This window comes from Chrysoperla carnea, chromosome 4, assembly GCF_905475395.1.
Source record: "Chrysoperla carnea chromosome 4, inChrCarn1.1, whole genome shotgun sequence".
Classification (NCBI taxonomy): Eukaryota; Metazoa; Arthropoda; class Insecta; order Neuroptera; family Chrysopidae; genus Chrysoperla; species Chrysoperla carnea.
Window position 1 is genome coordinate 9,370,818 of NC_058340.1, and position 26,746 is coordinate 9,397,563.

Consider the following 26,746-nt stretch of genomic DNA (forward strand, 5'->3'; position numbering starts at 1 on the left):
AAACTTCCTTTGGCACGTGGAGCTTTTTTTGAGAATACAAGAATACAATTTTTCCATACCTGGCTTTTCAAAATATCGAAAACTGAATAATTTATCCGAAATTTTCAATCTTCGATATTTCAAAAACTAATGAAAAATTGTTCTCTCACTTTTCGTCTAATTTCATCCAGTTGCATTATAACTCATCAAAATTCAAATTAAAATGAAAAAAAATTATAACTGAAAATTTTTCTATTATAATTTTTCAATTTTTCTTTTACTATTTTAATGGGAGGGTTTTACTTGACCTGGGACTATAGAAATTTTTCTTTTTCCACTGTAACTGGGGGTCAAAATGAAAATTAGGAAAATTAACAGGATTTTCTTTAAATGAAAGTACCCACGGCAGGTAGAATATGTAGTGCTTGTAATTCAATTGTAACTTTAACCATTCTTATCTGGAAAACCGCTTCTATTTGTTAATATTTGACGATAAATCGAGGACTTAATCGTAAACGGTGTTTCATATTCCATAGAACTTTAAGTCTTAGAATTTCGAGGGAAAACAAAATTGGTATATGCTGATTTAGGACATCCTCTTTAAAACTATAACGAAGTCGCTTTGAATTTAAGTCTGATCAGAATACTATTGAAAATGGGTTGATACTGAACCTGCTCTCGTAGCTAAACCAAATCATTGCGTATACAAGGACACTCCAAATAGGAGGTGACACAATTTTTTAATGAAATACGAAAGGATCAACAATTGTAGGAATTTATTCCTAGTCTGTCAATTTTTTTAGGCGTTAATAAGTCGCGCTTTGATAATATGAATTTCAACAAAGCTTTAACTGGGCTGTCAATTTAACAATGATGAATTTGCGTTTTTCAATTTCATTTTGTCCGAACTTATAGACTTATGTACTGTATAAAAGGTCAATGTGGAGAGGTTAGAAGTGGGTTTTGAGGATACCAAGGTCTCAGTATCCTGGAAACTCTTTTTTATACCAAAAACTCTTGTATTGAAAAGCAGTTTTATTTGAAGGATTGCAAGTTTTTGAAAGACAAAATTTCATTTCAGTAAAAACAATTTAAGATACAAGATTCATTTAACGAGGGGGGGAAATATGACTTTAGAGATGAAACTGTGCAGCCTTTCAGTTTTTTTTTATTCTACTAAGAAGATAAATGAAAAACGAATATCACTGATCATTTTTGATAATATACAAATATCTATTATAACTTTGTAATGAGTTATTTTAATTATATGTTCATTGCATTATTTCCATAGCATAAGAGATAAAATTTAAATTTCATTATTAACTAAACCAATTTCATTTTATGTATTTAATAGAGATATTACAAGTATCCGTCTATTAATGGAATAACTAAAAACACTGACACATGATGTAATATTGAATTAGGTCAACTTTATTGTAACAATGGAGGTAACCTTTCCTTTTGGACACAATGTTGTTTGCGTTTATCATATCCTAATATCATGAAATCAACATATACCATGTTCGTTATTCAGATGCTGTTATTAAGAGAGACGAAAAGTCCATTGAAACATAGGTCCTGACATCGTAGTGCCTAAACGGATGAACCTATTTTTATTTTTTTTTTGGTTTGTTTTGTTTGAAAGGTAATTTAATGGAGAGTGTTCTTAGATATGTTTCTAGTTCGAGTTTAGGGATCTGAATTTTTCGGGGGTTACTTAAATTTTGTAATTTTTACTTGTTGGGAAAAGTACATGGTCACAATATAATTATGATCGAATATCAATTATACATAGGGAAATTATAATTTGTAAATTTTTGAGTTTTATCATATTTGCTTTTATTTTTAAAAACAGTACATGGTCACAATGTCAATTATCAACTAATAACAATTAGTACATAGACAAGAGAGATTAGTCTTTCCTACCCGAAAAAACGAAAAAATTGGAGATGATCTTTAAAATCGATTCAGTTTGGAAAAGGTATGACATATAATTTTAACATATAAATAATTACTATAGAAATTAATGGTCAAATAAACCTAGCTCCATTCATTTCGAAATGTGAAATGGTAAAATAATTAAGTGATTGGAAACAATAATTCGAAAGAACAAAGTCAACTCCAATATTTCAATTTCAATTAAATATTTCCAAAAATTTGTCAAAAAAAATGATAGCTCTCTAAGTATCCTTTTCATCTCATCTGATGTCCTTGACCATCACTTTGATATTGATTTTAGAAGGAAGATTTTAAGTTTAAAGTGTTTATCTGTGCTTCAATATGTTTCTCAGTGGCATCGTAGCCCCAAAACGGTCGAACCGACTCGATTGGGAACATTTTATAGCCAAGTTTCCAAAAATCAGTTTGAAGGAATAAATCGCATTGGTCGGGGGTTTTTTAAATTTTGTAAATTTCACTTGTTTATGAAAAAAGTATATGAGCACTATGTTAAAACAAAACAAAAATTATTAATTTGAAAATTTTCTTGTTTTTACCATATTTACCTTTATTTTTAACCCCCGAACTAAAAAAAAGGGTTTTATAAATTTGACCGCTACATGTGTGTATCTGCCTGCCTGTCTGCTCTCTGTCTATCTGTGGCAAAGTATCACCTAAGCGGGGGAAGCGTTTTTAATTTTTTTAATTTCATTTGAAAGATAATTTAATGGAGATTGTTCTTAGCTGTGTTTCAAGTGCCAGTTTAGGGTTCCGTATCCAAAATAACTAAAAAAAGGTGATGATTTGGAGAAGTCTCTAAGGGAAAAGGTAATTTGATGGAGAATTTTCTTAGTTATGTTTCAAGTGTGAGTTTAGGGTTCTGTACCGTAATTTGTCGTGTTGAAAAAAGTACATGGTCACAATGTCGACTGTCGGTGATAGAGAAAAAATTAGAAAGTTATTTGTTATAAAAGTAGCCAACATGTTTTGATCGAACATTTTTAGTAAACCGAATAGATTCGATAGAAAAAAAACGCATCGGATGTATCACCATAAATATATGTTTTGATTCATTTTAATTAATAACAATCAATAAGCCAAATCGAACTACTCCACTTATTAATTTCACCTCTTCTAGTGCAATTCTTTACGAAATTAAACTAAACAAAAGTTAATCTCGTTAATGATAAATCGAATTGAAAACTTTTTTACTTTTGACGAATGTTTAACAGGAAAACAGTCTCTGTAGTACAATTTAATATTTGTTTTCAAATCAGTACTTATAGCAATTCTAGTGTAGGAAAATAAACATATTCAATTCTTTAAAGAAGCATCTTTCATGAGGTTTAATATAACATTTGTTATTGCTTTTGTTCAGAACATACTTTCATTGAAAACCTGACATGTAGATTTCTATTTTCTATTATTAAATCTAAATTTAAAAATAAAATATATGATGCCGAAGAACATATAAAGTTTATATTTAGTAATAAATAACAACGAATCCAATAGCATTATTAAAACTATACAATAATATTACTTCTTGCTTCAAGAGCATTATTGAACCATGAAATACTGAAAATATTTTAGTCTGAATGAAATAAAACTATCCATTATGATTTACTCTGGCTACTAATATTTATAATTTAGCCCGAGCGCGAACTGAAACACAGTTTGGTAAGGTGAAATGACGCAGTTTTATGTTATCCACTGGCTTGGCGCAATAGATGTAGTTTCGTAAGTAACGCATGATTATATAGAGTGTGTCGCATTTAAGATGAAGACACCCTCATATTTATGTTATTTATTAGAATATCGCTTTGGATAGGTCATATTTTTTAAGATACTTAACCAAAATCAGAACTTTAAAGTCAAATAGGGTCGAGTCTTAATATATTGTTCTAGCGTCAGATATGGTTAGAGATATCGAAAAAAAACTGTTTTTACTGTTGGATTAGGTACTAGTAAAACTGTTGGATTAAAAAAAATATTTTTTTAAATCCATATACTAATTTTCATGACAAAATTCGCATTTTAAAAGTATTTAAAAAAAATAAATAAACATTGGCTTTTGTCCGTCTAGATTGACTCGTCGATGAAAATCTACGAAAAACGGGGTGTAGTAAGAATTTTGCGATGTCGAAACCACTGTCAAACAAAAACCGGTGAATTTTTCTAAATTATTACACTCTGTATTTATGAAATATATATCAAGGTATATTAAAGCTAGTCCAAGTTTGTAATGCTTAGAAATATTGATGATACGAACAAAATTTTGGTACACGTGCTCATAAAATCACTTTAGACAATTTTCGTTTATCCAAACGCCCGTCTATCTGAAAACACGTTCACTCAAAAAACGAAGAGAGATATCGAACTGAAATTATTAACGAGAAATATGTAAGAACTGGGTCATTATGAGCAACATATATGTACTGGTTCCCGTTTTTTAAAACGTTAATATATGAGATACAACAAAGGTTAATCGCAAAATGTTCCTTATGAAAAAATTAATAGCATATGTTTGAAATATTTTTTCGTAAATAACCTTGCTTCTTCATGAGGCCGCAATTTAGAGCAAAATTTTAGTTTTCATTTTCTCCAAAACTGTATAAAAGGTTAAGGGATTCGAGCTGTAAAAATTTTGAGGTGCCTTCAACTAAGAGTCTATCAATAATAATTTCATACCAAACTCTTTCGATAAAATTCGGGAAGTCAATTTTCGGGGAAAATACATTTTTGTTTAAAAATTCCTTTCAGAGGGTACTACTTTTTTTAAAAATATTATCTAGTTTATAAAAAATAATACAAGCACTGGTATTATACGCTATACATACTATATATAAAATTGACTCAGTCAATTATTTATTTTCACATGCTTTTGACTCAGTCAATTATTTATTTTCACATGCTTAGAAATTTTAGAAATTTAGGAACATCAGATCGAAAAAATTTGAAAGTTCTCAAAACCCACGAGTATTAGAATAGTGGAAAAATAATTGACTTCAAGTAAAATCAATTGGTCATAATTTCAATTGAGACAACCCGTAGTAAAGATTCAAAACACAGATTGAAAAATAATCTCGACATGGGTATTACATCAGCTCATTAATTATTGGGTGTGTAATGTATATGGCAACGGATTAAAGTAAGGGTCGTTAGTTCATAATACAGCTAGTTAGATTGTAAACTGACTATTTAATTAATTGTGAACAAACTAAGCATCGTTATAATAAATTTAGTAACTAAAATTGAGGCGTTAGAATCAAACAATCTGTAATTACTATTCACAACTGTACTAAAGGTGTTCAAAGATGATTTTAAGATTTTGAAAAGCTCAAAATTTTAATTCATTTTCACTAATTTTCAGCTTTTAAAATAACCTTTCTGGAGTTTTCCAAACATGAAACAGTTAATAACGGTAGGAAAACTTTAGGAAAAAATCACAAAGCACCTTTTTGACAGAAAATTACCCAAAAAACTCTTGGGTAGCTTTATTTGTTTCAAAAACTTGATATTTGACTGTATCTGTGGAGGGGGAAGGATATACAAAAATTGGACCAATAGAGTTTCTGGCAATATCCGGAATATTAATCTATAAGCTTTTTTGAACAAGAATCACTTGACAAAATGCAGTCCTCGATTTTTGCACACTCAACTCTATCTAGCGCCTGCTCCTAGATATAGTTATCCTAATATATAATTATAAATTTTTTTTAAACATTAGATAGTAAGTCATTGGATAGGAAATTAGGGAACAAAGTAAATCTAAATAAAATAAATCTAAGTAAATCTTTATACAGTGTGATCATTTCAAAAGTATTCACCCATAATAACTCTCGACCAGATGTAATTATTATTTTGAGTGAAAACACGTCGATTTAAGTATCGACGAAAAAGTTTGAAAATGGTACCTGAATAATTTTAGGTTTCATTCCTTCACCCACACCCACCCCTACTTTGAAATTTCGAATGGCCCTTCATACTTTGTGATACCTCATTGTAAACAGTATAAAATGCTCTCTTTAACCAGGATAAACAAAAAAAAAATCGATCGATTGTTTCTTAAAATAGAATACTCAGAAGATTGAATTCATATCCTCCATTTTCTGTGTAGTCTTAAGAACCAATCGATCGATTTCCTTTTGTTAATCATGATTAAAGAGAGAATTTTATGGCTTTTCAAATGAAGTATCACAGAGAAGGAAGTGCCATTTGAAATTTCACAGTTGGGGTGACAAGGAGCACAGGGGTGAAACTTAAAACTTTCCTCGATATCTAAATCGACGTGTTTTCACTCAAAACAATAATCATATCAGGTTAAGATTTAAAAAGGGCTGGATACTGTTGAAATGATCACACTGTATTGCTTCACAATATATCATTAGTTTACAATCTGACTAGACTTATTAAGAGCTAAAGATTGCTAAATAATTCGCTGACATATCATATATTTACGTTTGATAAAATATACCCTGTAACTCATGCGAACATTGTTAACTAATCAAATATTATTGTACCTATAACAAGGACGGATACCTACCAACATATATATATATATATATATAATATACTAGCGGACCCGACAGACGTTGTCCTGTACACACGTCTTTTTTTAATGAGCTGAAACAATCTGGACCGCTTTGATGAAAATTATTATTGAAAAGTTATTACTTTGTTAAATAAATAATAATTCACAAAATTATTTAGCGGCCCAAACAGACGTTGTCCTGTGGAAACGTAACTACAATTCATTAATACCTATACTACGTTTAGCCTGTCTGCTACACTCATCCCGCTAAACCCCAATTTAACTCCCATTTATTGGACCGGCCTGAGCTTCGACCTTTGGCCTGGCCTTCGGCAGTGGAGCTCGCTGCGCTCGCATATGGCTCTAATAAATGCCTTTTGACAATAAAAAATACATAGTACACATAGTAAGTTGTAATATAATGTGATATGATTTATATGCGCTCCCACCATTTAATGAAATTTAATTTTTTTGGTACGGAGCCCTCAAAAACAGTTGTATTGGACCAAATTGTAAATCTAAACCATCCTCGAATCCCCTTGAACTCACACAAAAAATTTCATCAAAATCGGTCCAGCCGTCTAGGAGGAGTTCAGTCACGTACACACGCACACAAGAAATATATATATTAAGATATGTATAATATTTAACGACCCACATACAATAATAATTTTTTAATAATGGCTATTCAATGGATATTGTTTACATTGTTAATTAATTAATTATAATCAATGTAATATAACAATACAATTCATGCGGAATTGACATTTTATGAAATTATGAAAAGATTTTTTAGCAAATTTCCTCTTTAAAGGAAATTAGCTATTCGCTTTGTACCGACAATAAAGTTTTAACAAAATGTCTTACCAGACTGTCACGAATTTATGGCCACAATTTAGGACATTTTATAATAGTACTTTGAGTATTACTACTTTGGCTATTTTCAACTTTTCCAATATTATTTAGATGCCCTTCTTCAATAAATTAAAGTTATACTGATATAGGCGTAGGCAAAACTTTAGAACATAAACAGAAGTTTAGTTTAAACATTATTGAAGATAATAAATGAGAACTCTAGGATATTTCGAAATAAATTTCGATTTTAGCCCCAATTTCTTAAATCAGTTTTTTGTATTTTATAAATACGTATTTCGTCTACCAAGTAGTCATCAAGTATGAATTAGCTAATCGGATTGCTCTCCGCCACCAAATTAGCAATGAGTAGCTACATAATAAGAGTAATTACGATTAGCTAATTCATACTGATCAGTATGAATTAGGTAATCGGACTGCACTCCGCCACCAAATAAGCAATGAGTAACATACATAATAAGAGTAATTACGATTGGCTAATTCATACTGATGGTAACTACTTCGTAGTGGAAAATTTCCACTACGAAGTAGCAAATTTATTCTGTTTATGCAATAAAAGAGTAAACTTCTAAATAAATATCGATTTTTGCCCCAATTTCCAAGATCAGTTTTTTGTATTCTATAAATACCTATTTCCACTGGAAAAAAAACTGATCTTGGAAATTGGGGCAAAAATCGATATTTATTTAGAAGTTTACTCTTTTATTGCATAAACAGAATAAATTTGTTGCATGAAGTATTATTATCTAATCTCTAATTCCAAAGTCTCTAGCTTTGGAACATATCCTTATATTGAAATATTTTTTAGATGGTAGCCAACAAAAACCCGGTTCATGTACGCCATTTTCACTGTCATAGTCGACCATTTTCTTGTAATAATACGTTCACATACGAGCGTTCAGATGTGTGAATGAAGAGCCCTAAATTTTATTCATGTCGTACTGAAATTTTTACTTTGTTTAGATAAATACATCCACAAAATTCATCCAATCGGAGCAAAAATGGAAAAATTGTCCATACAATAAATTCTTCCATTCAACTCTATAATCATTTTTGGAACAGTTTGAAATTCTGTTGCTTTAAGAAAAGCTTAGAATTCCACAACGTGGATTCCCATATTCACCTAACGTAAATTTATAACTGTAGAATTTCTTTTTTAGGAGCAATGACATTCTAAAACTAATCATCCTCATAAATATTTTACATGTGGAATCATTCGTTTTTATTCTTTTTATCACAGGGAACTATGAGCTAGTAGGAAAAGATATTGGCAAATATTGACACCAGTTCTACAATAAAAATATCTTTGGTATGCTTTTGTTCCATTTTGATGATCTTAAACATCTATGTTCGAGCCCGAGTAATAAAAAACTAAACTTAGCAGTTTAAGAGTTCGTATTTTTTTCATTCTCGAGATATCATGTTTGTTGTATCAATTCACAAAAAAGAAGGAATAATTTTGCTTAAGAAAGATTTAATTTAGTAAATTTCCGGGGAAATCATATCTGAATACACCCCCTGAATATGTAACATACCATATTAAGTCTATTTGACTACCTAAACTAAAGCCACTTCAATTCAGCGTAGATGGCTATTATAAGTGAATAGCTATATTATATACCTAAAATATACGCACTAATAAAATAATTATCACTGCGGTAGATGAAATATTTTTCATTGTGCCTTTAGGCACTACATATAAGAGTGATATGTATACAATTATACTAATATTTATGATTTATTTATTTTTTTTTTTTTTAATCAAAATTGATTTTTTTTTAAGTGTAGAGAAATGTTTGTTTATAATTAATTATAAATAATGAATAAATAAATACATGAAAATTATATTATTGATCCAAATTAGTAGACTAGCAAGATAAACAATTTTATATAATTCATTTATAAATAATATAAAGTTATTTCTAACTGTTCAACATTTCCAATCATTATTGTATAATTTGATTACGGTTGAGTTATAATTTTTGTTTCAAACTTTTAAAATAATTGAATAAAAAAACAATAATATAATGAACTATTATATTTCTAGTTTAATGAATAGATTTAATTATTCATTAATTGATTTTATAGCCGTTTTCAATAATTATTAGGTACTAACTATATCCCTCAATCTATAAATTTTGGGGTACACATTCCGAAAAAATTATCGCACTTCTAGATTTGGAATTTAACATAGTAATTTAAGTCCAAGTATCATTAAAATATCATTTTATTGACAAATATGAAAAAAGATGCGGCTAGATAAAAAACTAGATTCAAATCCACATTCCAATAAATAACAAGATATGAGGGTGTCTTCATCTTAAATGCGGCATACTGTACATAAATTTTGATTTTTATATTACGGAATTGTATTTCTGATTGTATAGTCGCGGAAACAAAACACTAAAAACAGACAGTTCAAAAGATCAGTCCAGAAGAGTAAGACGGATTTGAATGCTGTTTTCTGCATTTGATTCGTTAGAACGCAAAGAAATTTTATGGCCTAAATTGATTTATAAGAAATTAAAAATATACAATTTGCATCAATATTCATTTAATAATTTCACAATTTGGTTAATAGAGACAAAATGATTCCAAACTCAAACTTCTTACTCAGGAGCTTTTGGGGTTGCTGAACACGAACATCGTGTCAGAATTGGTCTGCGAGGTACCTGGAGGCCAGGGTAAACAGTATATCCGTCGTCTCCTGAATTTTTCGGGAAATTCGTTATATAATCGGTCCAAACTAGTTATTCGTGGATTTTTGAGGTCGCTGAACACGAATATCATGACAGAATCGGGTACCTCGATCCCAAAATCCACCGTGTAACGAGTTGGACTGATTATGTAACAAATTTCTTGAAAACTCCAAAAGACGACAATGCTACCGTTCACCTTGGGCACCAAGTACTTCGGAGATCAATTATGTCTCGATATTCGTATTCAAGCGACCTCAAAATCCCCGAACTACAAGTTTCGAACCATTTTCATCACTATTAACCGAATTGTGAATTTACGGTCAATTTAAAATGTAATTATATAAATATGTAATAAATCAATTTAAGTCACAAAATATTCTGACGCTCTAACGGATCGAATGTAGAAATCCACACTCAAACTCGTCTTAGTGTTAAAATTTTCGAACTTTTACGCTTCATTTCTGCCACAATATCCTCGATACATTTAATATTGAACCATTTCTCATGTTCCATCAGACTATCATGCTTCAATTCCCTTTAAGTGGCACACACTTTCATAAGTGTCAAGTGGTGATATTAGGTTTTTAAACAAAACAAGATTTTTGTATTAAACAAAACACCAAATGAAATAAATCTCTATATATTATAAATGCGAAAGTAAGCATGTTTGTTTGTTTGTTTGTTTGTTTTTTTTTTTTTTTTTCTGTTACACTTTCACGATGAAACTAGCGAATATCAATATAGCTAATATATCAGAATAACACATGAACTATAATTTATAAAGATATATTAAAAAATAAATAAAAAATTTAATTTAATTTGACATTTGAAATTACCATAAATTACACATTTCTGTAAAAGTAGTCATTTGACATTACCATAAATTACAGATTTCTGTAAAAATAGTCAATATAAAATATTTCACGGCCATCTTCTCTGATATACTCAATGAATAATTACTATTGTACATTTAAAAAAATAGAAAACCATACATATATTTTACCTGTGTAAAACAATCGTTACCATTATTTCGAGTGTTATAGAAAGGGGATAAGCGAAAGCAATCTTTATCAATCTTTACTTTTAAACCCAGCAAAGCAGATGGGTATCACTCTAGTATAGACATATGAAAAAAATAAAAAGATTTGTAGTGGTCATAAAATTTAAATTGCAATTTGAAAATAAATTAACATAACATTTTTTATTTGTTTGTAATGAAATTGATTGCTTATATTTGTTTTTTTTATTGCTTTTCTATTTCATTTTGTATCCAATATTGTACCAAACCAATACCTACAACATAATATAGAATACAGATATATTGATTGACAACAAATTTACTGAATGTGATTAATTTTGATATTGATTTTATAAATTAAAACGCTTTTCCATGTATATATTTTAAGTTTAATAAATATAGTATTTCATTGTATGTTTTTTAAAATATTTTTACTGCAGTAGAATTATAAGGTCAAAAACACACTATTACTAAATTTTATCTAGGTAGAGCCATATTTGCTCAAGTTAGAACTAGCTCTTGCTAGACAAACTCAAGTAAAATATTTATACTGAACCTAAATTTTCCTCTACCTAGAGCAGTAAAAAAGTATAAAGCTCAATTCATATCTAGTTCTTTTTTAAACAACCGGTTCTTGCATGGCTAAATGATTTCCCCTAAACATCGAAATAGTTTCTGTGTAAACATGTAGATTCCATGTTTCATGAATTATTATAGGTGCGTAAGTACCTGGATGACCGATGCCTTGCTCGTTTTTGTTTAGTAAATCGTGTTTTTTTTTTGAAATTATATACGAAGTTTTTAATTTTATGAAAATCGTTGGAAATGTTTCCGAGATAAAACAACGTTTTCCTAAAATAAAACCTAGCTAGATCAATTTTCGCTCGCGAATCCCTTGCATACTAACTTTCATGAGCCGTTGAGCCGTTTTCTAAAAATGAAACCTAGCTAGATCAATTTTTCCCCTCCGAAATTGTCGATGTTTGGGCCTAAAAACCTCCTACATACTAATTTTCATGAAAATCGTTGGAGCTGTTTCCAAGTTTCCATATACAAGAATTGCTCGTTTGAATATATAAGATACTAGCGGCCCCGACGGACGTTGTCCCGTAAAAACGTAACTCCAATTCATGAATACCTATACTACGTTTAGCCTGTCCGCTAAACCCATCCCGCTAAACCCCAATTTAACTCCTATTTATTGGAGTGGCCTGACCTTCGACCTTTGGCCTGACCTTTGATAGTAGAGCTCGCTGCGCTCGCATATGGCTCTAATAAATGCCTATTGACAATACCTGAATACTATTAAAAATACAGAGTACACTAAGTATACATAATGTGATATGATTTATATGCGCTCCCACCATTTAATGAAATTTCATTTTTTTGGTACGGAGCCCTCAAAAACAGTTGTACTGGACCAAATTGTAAATCTAAACCATTCTCGAATCTCCACGAACACACACAAAAAATTTCATCAAAATCGGTCCAGCCGTCTAGGAGGAGTTCAATTACATACACACGCACACAAGAAATATATATATTAAGATAGGGTTTAAATTTTTCCTTTTAATGTGGTCGACAACCTTGTCTCGCATTGGACAAGGACCAACATACATGATGGCATAAAATTATTTTTTATTAAGCATTAAAGTGATTGTCAATCTACACTATTGTAAACAAGTTTTGGTTAATTGCACGGTACATACATATAAACCAAATATATGCTATGTAGTCAATTAATGAGTTAATCGCTCTTTAATTATCAATACTCTAACTATAGTTGTCTCTGTTCATCGAATGATGGATTTCGGTGAACTCACGCTTAAATTAAAATTTTGTTTCTATATCATCGATAACCTTTTTTTTTTGATGGTATTATTAAAAACTATCAGTTTGTCTAAATATGTTAGTTTTATATTATCTAGATTTTTTGATATAGAAATATCCAATTGAAAGGATAACCTATGTGATTCATCATTGTTTCAGCCAAATTTGAACGATAAATGTTGTGATTTTTGGAAACTTTGTTAATCAAAAAATGTATTTATAAAGTTTTATTGAAATCCCCAGTATTATTCAATCCTTGTATATCTCCTTAAAAAATACATTTATATAAAATTATGTAGAGATTTTGATTTAAAAAATTAAGAATATTTAACTCTTGACGTATGTGCAGAACGCATGACCAAATCTTATCACGCGCCTAAAGATTACTCAACGGTTAACGTAAGTGTAGACTGGTTAAAAAGATTTTACGAAAATATTGATTAAAGGTTACGTTAGGTGAGATTATATTGGCTGTCCACGAAGGATACATTTAGGCTATAGAGCTCATTGTGATACCATATTGTGTTTTAATACCTTTTCCGCTGATAATTTTCTTTATTAGCTACTCAATTATTTTCAAAGGATGAGTGCACCTCCTTCGTGCATATACCATGCACTACACCAGCCCATCACAACTATTAATTAAATTAAATTCACAACTATTATTAAAATAAAAATTACTATTCGGACATTTTATTTTACAGATATAGAGAAAAATAAAAATACAAATATTTATAAGTTTGATTTCCCATGTTCTGATTGTTAGACCTGTTCTATATTTTCATTGTTATTGAAATAAAAAAGTTCCAACAATATTATTTCTCTTGAGATTTAAAAACAATATAATCATTGAACCATATCAACCAAACGACCACCATTTTAAACAACTACTGCTCATTCAAATTTTTCCTATAATTATAGTGCAGTTCAAACATTTTAACGCATAGCAATTTAAACATTTTAATTCAAGGAATCTACTTCAACAAAAACATAATAGAAAACCTAGGTAATATTATTGAAATTCACTTCAAACAAATAATAACAAATAAACAGTTCATTCATACGAGTTCATACTATCAGTTCGGCTATAATAATAATGAATAATGGGGTTAAACCTCCGTTTATCATACCACGTCTATAGAAGTGGCCACCAACATCAAAAATCGGTTCTATTTTACGATTTCGTGAGTAGTTTTTGAGATATCATCTAAAATGACTTCAAAATTTTGAATATCTCAGAAACTATTTACCCAATCGCCAAATGAATGCCGTTTTTGTATTTTTTGGGTCAAAATGACCTTATAAACTGAGTTTTATCAAATTCTGAAAGAAAAATTTTTTTTCGATTTTTTCAATTTTTTTGAAGGGGTACCCCTTAAAAAAATTTCAAAAAATCGAAAATTTTTTATGTTTCGGAATTTGATAAAACTCAGTTTATAAGGTCATTTTGACCCAAGAAATTCAAAAATCGGTTCTATTTTACGATTTAGTGAGTAGTTTTTGAGATATCATCTAAAATGACTTCAAAATTCAGAATATCTCAGAAGCTATTTACCCAATCGCCAAATGAATCCCATTTTTGTATTTTTTGAGGATAATGAGGATGGAGTCAATTACTTCGTTCTTATTTTGATCAATTAACCGCCTCATTATCATTTTTGTCCACACTTCTCCTGCCTGGATTCGAACCCGCAACCTCCTAGTCAGTGGTCAAAACAAGTTAAGACGCCTTAACATTCTCGGCTACTACTGAAGGTGGATACGTTGAAGAAAAAAGGAACTGAAGGTAACTGTTTTTACTTACGTCAACAATAATAATTGTAACGTAATGTATGAAAAATAAATGTTCTGTACATTCTAACACTTTAATTTATTACATAAAACGTGTTTGGTTAGTAGGATTTTCAAAATTTAATTAAAAAAGTGGTCAAAACATTCCCTTCGTTAACAATTCATTCCTAAACAGTGAACGTCTTCAGTTCGTTTTTGCCTCAAGGTTTTACAAAATTATTTAAATACACTCCTACATATCTCGAGATTGATTTCTTGAACCGTTTCTCTTATTATCTGCTCTTATTATCGAACTTTCTCAAATTTAACCTTATCAGAAAAAAGTTTTCGCTATATTACCAACTTAGCTAGACACCCTGTATATGTATATAAATTTTAACGATTGTCATTTTTAAAATCTATTAGGTAGGGTCAATGAATATTTGCAGAAATTTTTCAAAATATCATCATCAGTACGAAAGCAATAGCTTTTGGAAATTGACGCTCTCGTTTTAGACACGATTGTAACAGAAGTACCACCCAAACGTCCGAATTTAAATAAAACTCAAACTCAGGCCCATATGTTACAATATCCATACTGTAGTTTACACAAAATAATCAACTTTCAATGAACTCGAGGGATGTAGAGCTATTTTCAGTGTAAATTACAATAAAAATCCATTAAAAAATAAATAAGATTTTATAACATTTATCTGCACATTGAACATGTTGTTAACGTCTTATTGAAGTGACAAGATTTTTTTTCTTTTCCTTATTTTTTTTTATTTTTAATAATCTATTATATTTTTATTGACATTTTCATGGTATTTTATTCATATAAAAAATTATTATTATTATTATTATTATTACCTAGCTGCGTATTTTATTTACTACAAAGTTATGTACAGTATGTAAAGGGATATTCCGTGCCAAAGAAAAAAATGTTAATAAAAAATAATTTTAAGGGACAAGCTTTTATTGTACTAAAAAGTAGAAAATAATTTTGTTTATGAGTCACTCATACCCGACTATATGTAAAAGCTTGGAACGCTTCAATTTAAAATATCAAAAATGAATCGGTACGCCTCATCCACTCCACATGTCTAATTATTTTTTGATTCATTCTTGATGTTAAGCGCCTCAAGCTTTTACGAATAGTCGGGTCTGAATGAATCATAGATAAAATTATTTTCTGTATGTATATTTAAATAATGTACATTTATCAAATATGGTGGAAGTGACGGAAAAATCATGCATTGCCATCCAAACTAAATGTCCATGTAAAATTTCATCTCAATCGAAAACCGGAAAGTGGATCAAATTTGATCTGCAAGATTTGATTACAGACAGACAACGGGGCAGGTGAAACTAAATAAAAGCTTGTAAAAATGCCGAAGAGATATGGCCAAAGAACAAAACCAGGGAAACCCAAAACTAATAACAGTTTATTATTAAGGTACTCTACAGAGGGGGTATGGTTTCGTGAATAACACTCTTACGAAATTTCGTGTGTGGTTTCATTTTAGTGTAACCAACAACGTTTACATTTACTAAAACTTTGGCAATTGGGGAAATTTTCAATGTGGAAAACGGAAAACATATCAATTAAACGACTTTTTGAAAAAATATGAACAAGCATGTGCTTTTTTCTTGAATGCAAGATAAATGAATATAATAAGAGAGAATAATGGTGGCCTACAAAAATATTTTACCGTTTGGCATGACCTCCATCCCTAAAATGTCGAAAAAACGAGAGTATGAAAATTTACTAACAATCGACCAATTTTTACACATTTGTTTAATAAACATAAGTAAAATTGAATGCACATACTGGCCTACGACTATATGTTTTATTTATTTACCTAAATTTATTTATCATAAGCTCGTTTTTTCGACATGTTGGAGGTAAAGGTGACGCCAAACGGCTGAAAAAAACAAATGGTTGTTCTTTTTTTTCAGTTATTAATAGACATATTTTCCTTTTTCCCCACTGAAAACGGCCCCATTTTGGAAGTTTTCGTAAATGCAAACGTTGTAAGTTACATTGAAATGAAACCACTCACGAAGTTTTGAAATAGTCCTATTCGCGAAACCATACTCCCCTCTGTTCTGTACAGTAGCAAGTAGCTATAGAGTCAAATCAGTGCCACTACTTAGTACCACATGAACACATTACAGTATTTACTCTGCCACATTTAGTATCATTTAATGATAGTATTATATAATCATCAATCATGTACAATGACAAGATGCGCCTGTGATATTATCAATCGATGTATGGTATTATAATATAAATTGTTTACTCTAAAATTGTGTATCACTATCACAAAGTCTATCACTGAAGAAGTAAACATTTGTAATGGGTGTTACAGTGAAATATTTCAATTGCGTGTCAAATTATTACGAGAACCTTTGTATTATTCCCCCAACACTAATAGAAAGATTCCACCTTCTTATTTGGAAAACGGAATAAAAACCGAAAATACAGATTTAGCTTATTTTTTAGGAGAATGAAGGAAATAAAAAATTAAGTTTTTTATCTTGGTTTTTTAATCTGCCAATCGGCCAACACTGTGCTAAAAATAGATGACAGTGTACCAGATTTACGTAAATAGTTTACTATTATTTCAACTATGGTTTAAGTACCTACTATAATTTCGATCAGGTGCGTACCGTCAAGATTTTAAATATAGCAAACTTTATTTATGGTTTCTTTAGGAACTAATAATAGAATAATTAGATAACCAAAAAAATAAATAAATAAATAAATAAACGATCTAGAGGGTCGTGGGAAACTCGGTAGGAACTATATTCCTTTCATACCTTGGTAAATTATAAATGTAACGCTTACTTTTTTTACTTACAGGATATTTTTCTGAATATTTAAGACATTCATTTTAGAAGTTAAATACTTGTTTGATTCTTTAAAGAATTCAATTTTATAGCTACTTTTAGTTTTAACTGTATGAAATAATTTTAATATTAGTATAAAAAAGACATACTTCTGATTTAGTAGTCAACCCAATACGTGAGTACATTACGTTTGGTTTGATTAGGATATTTATAATAACAAAAAAATTATATTTTACCTACCTATTTTAAATTATCTTTGCTTTCTTTAACTTCTGATAACTTTCACAACTCAAGTTTTTTTTAATGATAAAACATAAAATTTTGAAAAAAATACGAATTGATAGTTATAAAAAGATTTTTACATTTTCTCAAAATTCATGGCAAACCGGATCGATTGAAAAAGTTTTAGTTTTCTCGGTAACCTAGATGTCAGTTTTTGGTGTCTGTTGCAGTTTTTTTGATTTAAACTCCTAACCAGCGAAAATATCGTAAGATAGTGTAAAAAAGATTTATAAATCCCCACTTTCTATTTTGCAGGGGAAACGCAAGGATATTTTTTAAAAGGTTGGGGTTGGAACAAATGATATTAAACTATTTATGCGTAACACTTTAAGCACAGATCGCTACTACACATATAGAATAGTATAATACTGTAAATTTTATTAAATAACTGGATAATTTTTATATCAAACAAAATGAATATTGAATATTCATTTATGTAAATATTTTCATTGGAAAATGTATCAACTGATCATTATTTTCTTCTCATACCTCTGTTTTAAAAATTCTATAGGTATACATGAAAATTTTACAATGAATACAATTCAAATATTATAGAGCAGATAAAATAGAGATTTATGCTTCGAGAATCTTCAACGAGAAACGACACAATAACAAGCGTCCTAATTTGGATAAATATTCGAAGAATAGACAACAAATATATAGCATTTATTCATCGAACAACATATTTTGACAGTATCTTAGAAGTTATGGCATACAAGGTTTGATACTGATATGTAATTTGAAGTTGTTGATCATTAAACCAATATATTGAAGATGTCTTTCAATTGGTAACCTTCCAGTATTTATAATATCTTTGTTTCGTTTCTTCAGGTTATGAGTTGGTACGTCGTTTCCAGTAATTGGTGTATAACGATTAATATTCAGGAAAAGGGTGTGAAAGGGTTAAATTTTGAAGAAGTTAAATATTTTAAAGTATAATATTCGTTATCTCAAGAACTATAAAAATAATGTTACAAAAATAGAAGATACAAGCCCAAGCTAAAATATTTCGGGTGAAATTTCCCACTAAGAATCGTGTTGAAACAGATGCTCCTTAATGTAAAAGTAAGTTAAGCACCATTTAAGCGACAGCTTTGAGCGGTACAGGTGAGTACCAGCAAATATATACGGGGTTGCTGAATACTAGCTCGGAATAAGTATTCGAAGCGAATTACATAAATGCCGTACAGAAACAAATCACGCAGGGCTTCGGAAATTGACAGGAGATCGAAAATTCGAAGTAACTGGATTTGCTTCTGTTCTGTAGTTGTAGCTCGCTTCGACTACTTATGCAGAGTTGGTATCTAGCAACGCCGTACATATTTGATGGTGCAGTAATGAGACACCAAGGGGTATTCATATTCTCTCTTTTACTCTACTGTACTGCGCAAAGCAGGCAAAATGATGCTTAGACTTACTTTTACATATGGAAGCATCTTTTTTTATTTCATGACTCGTGGTTGGTCATTTCTTTCCGAAGAATTTTAGTATGAACTTGTAGTCTATAGCTTTATCTCATTCCAAAATTTGATCTTTCTTAAAGCACACAAAAAACAGTTTTGTAACTTTTGATATACTTAATTATAGCTTTGAAAATCTTTAGGAACAAAGTTTAGATATAAAATTTTTACGTGATCAAGACAAAAATGTGTCGTCTCACTCCATGACAAGATGGATGTTGAGGTTTATGTTACACAGTAACATTTACATGAACCTCCAATCCAAACATTCTCCTTATTTAAAAAAACGAATTTTGTTCGTTGGATGTTTTTATCAAGGCAAGGCATCGGCTGCCATTAACATTTGAAACTACTCGTAATAATTTGTAAAAATATGATACTTCGCGTTCATTTCTATTTCGCATTTGTGTGTGGTCTTAATAGTTGTCTTTTTCATCGCTACTTAAACATCTTTTCTTACACAATTACTTCATAACAATATTAATTAGGACTATTAATAATCAAAATCAAAAATTTCAAGAAAAATTCAACTGTTTTTATTAAGCAATATTTGAATAATAATACAATTAAATTCATGTTATGAAATATTCATACACAATGAAGTTATCATTGTTACTTTCGTCAAAATTTCTAAGCCGTTGATCCAGACCCACGAACCACTGTACGATCAGTGAATCGAATAGTAACATTTTGCGTCATCATATTTGGTGTAAGGAATTCACGTAGTGTATTAACACCAGTTCGCGGTTCACGATCAAATGGATAACCCATTGAACGACGATCTGGATACAAGCGATCCTTTATTCCACAAAAACTTGATGAATCTGAACATTGTCCGCTTAAATCTTGGTCAATCAAATCGCCTTCAATATTCGAAATCATGACGAATAAAGTGCATGGATAACCTTCTGCTGTACCTTTTGGAATTAACATATGTTGAGGCCAACCACAACCACAGAAATTAAATTGTTCCAATTCATTAGCACCTACTGGACGATTTAAATCTAAGTTACGGAACGTACGCTCAAATGGAATTGTTACGGATGAATCAGTTGATCGTCGAACAATTTCGTTACTTCCTGGATTCACTACATATGTTAAAATTAGTAAAAATTATTCATTAATAGTTTTATTAAATTGTTCAAACTTACATGTAACAATAAATCTATCGAGTTCAATGAATAATTTACGATGTTCGGTGAATGGAATTGGAAGACCACGTTCGTCATTATTTGGAGCCAAAAATATACGACAAGTTCCTTGAATTGCGTTTCGAGAAGAGTTGTTTGCTTGAATGCTTCAAAATTTAAAAAAAAAAAAAAAAAATTTCATTAATATAAGCGTTGTGTGGATTTGAGAAATCAAAATTCGCAAACTTAAATATTTCTCAAGAGTTTAGTCGGCTTATCTAAACCACTTTTTATGAACAACAACATCGACTTAAAAATTAAAAATTAAAGTAACTCATGTTTATATTTGCTTAGTAACACAATAACTAAAAGACGGATAAGTTCTTTAATAAAATCCCTCAAAAACTTTGTAAAAGAGATTAGAAGATGTGTAAAATTTTTACATAGAAACAGGGAATTTTCAAACCATCTCAGGAAAATGAAAGATATTCTTACATGATCCAAGACAGTATTGGTGGTTAAGTGATATATTTTCAATCGCAACATAGCAACTTAGGTATTTTATATTTGAATGACTCCCCTAATGTAATCAAACTTTTTATTTTTAAATAATTCGTTTTGCTAAATTTGTATTCGTTAATTTTGAATACTCAAATGCATTGTAATAATACTTCTAAATCATACCGATAATTAAAATCTGAGTGTTGAAGATGGGTAAATCGTACTCGAATTGGTCCACGAGGAGCAAAGTCCATACCACGTGATAAATCAAGATCACTCTGTTGCCAGAATGTTTGTAATGTGTTCGTTGGCCCACCGGCTACTTCAATATTCGTACTAGAAATTCTGACTGGTTGATATTCCAATTGCTGAACTGTATATCTTGGAATTGTGGATTTATACTTATGGAAAACATCGTCAATAAATTTATGCCAACGATAAAATATTGGATCACGCATATTAATTGCACTATCATTCATAGGTGAAAAGTTTTCCAAATATCTATGATCCGGATCATGAACATAACCAATAAAAATGTGACCCATATTATGTAAATTTCCATAGTAAGGTCTGTTAAGTGACAAAATGTTAGCTTCAAGTAAATTTCCAAGTACATCAATACCTTCATCCAATCCATTGGGAGCATTAAGTGTTTGTTGAGAACCATTTTCCTAGAATAAACATTTAAATTATTTATTATTATTTATTTTAATTTTATTTATAAAATTTATAAGGTTTTATTTGGTGAAATAATGCAATGTTTGCATCGAGGATAGAATTATGGTGTTACTGCCGAAATTGTATTTTATTTTACTGACATGAAATTATGTACATAGTTAAATAGTTTCATTTCAGTACATTTGCAGGTGTAGTAAAAAAAAAAAGTTTTTCATGAATATATTGCACAATAATAATTATAATTGGATATTTTCATGGTTTTCTAATCCATTGAATAGCTACATTTTATTATTTAAAATTTTTGAAAAAAACAAATTTTTTTAATTCATAATTGAACTAATAATAAAACAAATTGTAAAAATTTAACCGAATATCTAGCTCCACCTTGTGTATGTGACGCGTGATTATTATTAATAATTACCTTCGTTATACAGGGTGTCCTTGACTCGATGGTACTAGCCTAAGAGCGCATTCTCTGAAATTTTGAGTCGAAAGTGTCTTTTTAACTTCCAAAGTTCAATAGTTAAGAAGTTATGGGTAATATGAATTTAACCACTAAAGAAAAGACACTATATATGACACTTTCGACTTGTCCAAAGAATACGCTCTTAAGCTATGACCATCGTGTCACGCGACATCTAGTATATTATGTTTAAGTAATAATAATATGCACAAAGACGGCAGACCAATTATTATTCATTTATTTATTTAAAAATCGTTTATAAAAATTAAATTTTAATCTTATTTAAATATTTAACGTATATCAAAGAATTTATTAAAGTAACTTTATTTGCAAAATCAGTTTCATGAAAATCCTCAAGTTTTGGACTTTTTATTATTTTTTTTATACCAAAAATTGAAACTATTTATTTTAGTTTGCTGAAATGAAATTAACTTTCCGGTAATAAATTTTAGAATAAATTTTTCTAATGGTCACATCAAATTGGAATTCATCCCACTCAAAAATTTCTAAGTGCAAATTATTTATCAGTTTTTTTTTCTTTTTGGATATTTAATCATTTTAAAAATCCGTTTACAAACAGTAGAAAACTCTCTCCTTTGAATATATCGATACAATAAGAAAAAAAATTGCTTCTTCAAATTTAATTTTAGATTCTTGATTAAAATACGATACTTGAAAAACTTATTTATAAAATTTCGAAAAAATAAAATGTGGTTAATAATGCCGACAAAGAAGTTTCTGAGCTCGCTTTCAAAAACATTCGAAAATACAAACAAATTTTGCATTTATTGATTTGATTTAATGCTTGTTCATGTGTTCTATGATTCTAAAAGCTATATCTTTCAGGATTTTGTTGGCCTTAAAAATATATAAAAAATTATGTGTTAATGACCAATTTCCGATCATTAACTCCAACAATCAACCTTTGAAGTTCATTGCTGAATATTCAGTTTTACATTTCAATAAATAACGAAAACCAAAATTTTGTGTCAGATTTTTTAAATTTTACGTTTCAGTTTATTTAATGTGCCCTTACCAATCTAATAAAACCAGAATTAATAGCTTCATGAAGTCGATCAGTCCAACGAGTCATATCATCTAAATCTTGCTTCAAACGATTAGCGGGTCGATTTAAGTCTTTACAAACCATGTTAGGACTTCGTGCAGGCCATGCGCGACTTGCTACTAAACTGTCCAATTTCGGGAAATATGCCTCTTTCATAGGTTGTTTCAAGTCTGCTAATGGCAGCACGCGTGGTAATTTGTTACATAAACGTTCAATATCGTATCTGGCAACAATTTGTTGATGCATATAATAAAATAATTCTCCACGCCTGTCCTTTGCTACAATTTCACGTGGTCCTTCGATCGGGTACACTAAATGCCAATGCCAATGATGTAAATTAACACCCAAATCTTCTCGAAAGTATGCTATACGATTTTCTGGTTCCAAATCACTTGCAGAATAATCACGGGGAAGTTCAATTGGCATCTAAAAAAAATTCCATTAGTTTTCCATAATATATTGTCTGAAAAATATACTCACTCGTGATCCTTCTGGAACTATAGCAGCCTCTTCACGGGCATTACTAAATACAGCACCATCTACGAATTTTTCCGGGAATGACTCAGCAAAATTCGGTATGTCCGTACCTTGGGTATCAGGACGATGTAACATGGCAACACTCAAAGCGTAGTTAAACAAGAACGGATTAATTCGATCGCGAACATAACAACATAATGATGTTAAATCCGAAACACTTTTCATGCCCATCATAAGAGTAATTAAGTTTGCAGCTAGTTCACGATGGAATGGAAGGAATACCGAAAACGGTTCACGTCGTCCTAGCTCTTCAAATTGGCGAGTGTTTGGTAAACTAATTTTGTTCACATTTATTTGTTCTTCGGCCTCTTCACCAAAACGGGTTTGTAAAGCTGGCCCGAGTGGCTTGTATCGGCTGGATAAATAAGTATTAGGCACTTTAAATGTTGCTTTTCGATCACCTTTCGGTACGAAGACGGGCTCAGTTGGTCGTTCAAACATAAGTTTCAAATTTTCTACTTCTTGTCTGCTCATTTTGAAACTATAAAAAATGTATTTATTTTATCATAATTTATTAAAAAACTATATTCTACCTTGGTACTGAACCGAAATGAGCGCTTCCTCGGAGAAATATTTATAACTTTATACTCAATTATTTTTAATTATTTAATTATTTTAATTATTTTTTCAAAATTCAAAATATTTTTGTTTTTGGTGATCAGTTTTAAGCAAAAAAATACTCTTGTGATGTTTTCTCTAGGCACGCAGTTTTTGAAATAAAAATTTGTGTAAAATTATAATTGCAATATTCGATTTTAAGAAAATGCGTTTTGAATCTATGAGGGAATTCGCTTAGCTAAAGAAACTCTTGCGCTACGAAGCTTTGTAAAGGGCTGAATGTATTTTCTGCTATTTTTTTGTTAAAATCTTTCGGGTCATATGATTGACGGAATCTGGTTAGTGCTATTTGCATGTTTGTCTGGTTATTTATATTATACCTAAAATGGTAATTGTAACAACAATAATTTTGTAAACTTACATGATTTGCTGACTTGTAATAATTCACAACAATGATTGACTGCTTATGCGGAAGATAAAAAACTTCGAATGATTATTATGTGAAAATTATTGCCTTCTTATACCCATTGTAAACCGAATAGACACTCATTGACTGTTACTAAAACCGCAATAACTTAAAAATAAATATTTTTGACATTGAACTTGTTTTCTTTTTTATTTGACCGCTAATCTCCCCATAATAAAACAATAGGATACTGTGGTTTATATTATAGACATCAATTTTTTCCAGTTATTTTTTTCCTCCTACCGGAAATTAATATCAGAATCTACTATAATTAGAAAATCTCCGTTTTAGTACGGCAGATGATCCTGAAATGTATCATACTCGTTTTTATAACGCCAAATTTGAATATAAAATGTTAGAGAATTTTTTTTGTTCCTTTTAAAATTTTGAAAATGAACATCTTGCTTCATGACTTTAAAAGTAAAATTTATAAAATTAAAAAACTCCCGAGAAATTTTCCGGTTACGAAACCCAAAACTTGCACTTGAAACGTATCTAAGAACACTTCCCATTACCTTTAACCTAAACGAAACAAAAAAAAAACACCCAAATCGGTTCATCCGTTTAGGCTCTACGATGCCACAGACGCATGTAGTGGTCAAACTTATAATGTCTCTTTTTGGTTCGGCGGTTAAAAATGGACAAAAACAGTATATATAGCTTTTATTTAGTTAGTGAAAAAAAAATATATATTGGCTTCAAAGGAGCTTGCGTTTTAGCAGTATTTTTTGCATTCCAACCCTTGCTTTTAACTTTTGATTCAAACTTGGTTTGATTTGAAACATTATGACTAAGATAAAAAAACAATAAAAAAAAAAAACTAAACATTACTCCGGTAAGAAAATGAACTTTTTCAAGCATTTGTAACATTTGTCGACATAACTCCGGATTGGGACCACTAGCTGGGATCAAACTTTGCAAAATGACTGTTCAAAATAACATCAAATGAATTATCAAACAAGCCGTTTCCAGAACCATCACTTGGTGGCAGTTTCGGTTTTTTCGGCACAGCACCGGATTGGGACCACTTGTTGTGCTCAAACTTTACAGGATGACTGTTCAGAATCACATCTAACGAATTATCAAAAAAGCAGACAGTTTCCAGAACCATCAATTAGCGACACTTTTTCGAACCCCCACCTAGGACTTGGGGCATTACCTACTATCATATTTAAGGTTCAGTAGACAGTAACCATGACCATCAGTAAATCATATGGACAGCTCTCTAACTATTTGGGAATATTTGAAGGTGTGAAAAAATCATTGGAAGGTTTGAAAAAACAGTACTTAATAATTGTTTAATAATTACAGTGTAGATATATTGATTTTATTTTATTTCATCAGATTTTGTAGGTATTTTGTAACATACGTGTAGTATCATCAATACCTAAATATTAGGGTGTATTACCCGTAGGTATATATAATATTAGGAATTGTTTTTAACGGTATTAATTGTTATTTATTCTCTTTTGTAATATTATTCTTCGTCATGCATGCAGAATATGTTAACAGCTCATATATTATAACATGGACATTTATAACAGCATGTTGTGCTCACAACAAGCATTTTACATTTATGGATGTACGGACGCCAAGGCAATTTTATTTTTTTTAATTTGAGATTGGACTGATTCTTAATCAATTCTAAATAAATGACTTCAAAAGTAGGCATATTTAACATTGGTCTTAAGGGAAAACGGTAGATGCGTTATCAGATGGATGATATATTTTCATAGATATCTCCAAAACTAGTCGGTGGAAATTAAAAACACAAAAAAACTATTTAAATTAAAGTTAAAACATTAATAAATTTATGGAGAAAAAGAGTGGTGCCCGATTAAGTAAGGATGTACGAGCATGGTAGTGGGGACATAAATTAAAAAAATATATAATTTCAATTTTGTGTGTGAATTATGTTATAACTTTTGTTATAAGATGAAAAGTAAGACTGCAATTTTTCGATATCTGAAGTAATTTCCAAAATATCGAAAATCGAAAATATTAATTATTTATTTAGCTTTCGATCTAATTTTTCGTCTTCTTTCATGAAGCTATTACAAAATTCACCACCAAAGTTGAAAATAAGGTACATAATTTCAACCACAAGTCTAAAC

The 26,746-nt window shown here is 30.0% G+C and overlaps 1 protein-coding gene across 1 annotated transcript; it reads right to left on the reverse strand.

Annotated features, from left to right (window-relative positions):
• Positions 1-19,786: 19,786 nt before the first annotated feature.
• On the reverse strand, positions 19,787-24,650 carry LOC123299232 (phenoloxidase 1-like). Its single transcript, XM_044881539.1, has 6 exons — positions 24,588-24,650; positions 23,552-24,089; positions 23,042-23,497; positions 21,048-21,535; positions 20,385-20,530; positions 19,787-20,321 (listed from the first exon to the last, which is right to left on the reverse strand). Exons 2-6 carry the CDS (start codon positions 24,080-24,082, stop codon positions 19,864-19,866), a joined length of 2,079 nt encoding a protein of 692 aa, XP_044737474.1. The 5' UTR covers positions 24,083-24,089; positions 24,588-24,650; the 3' UTR covers positions 19,787-19,863.
• Positions 24,651-26,746: the final 2,096 nt, after the last annotated feature.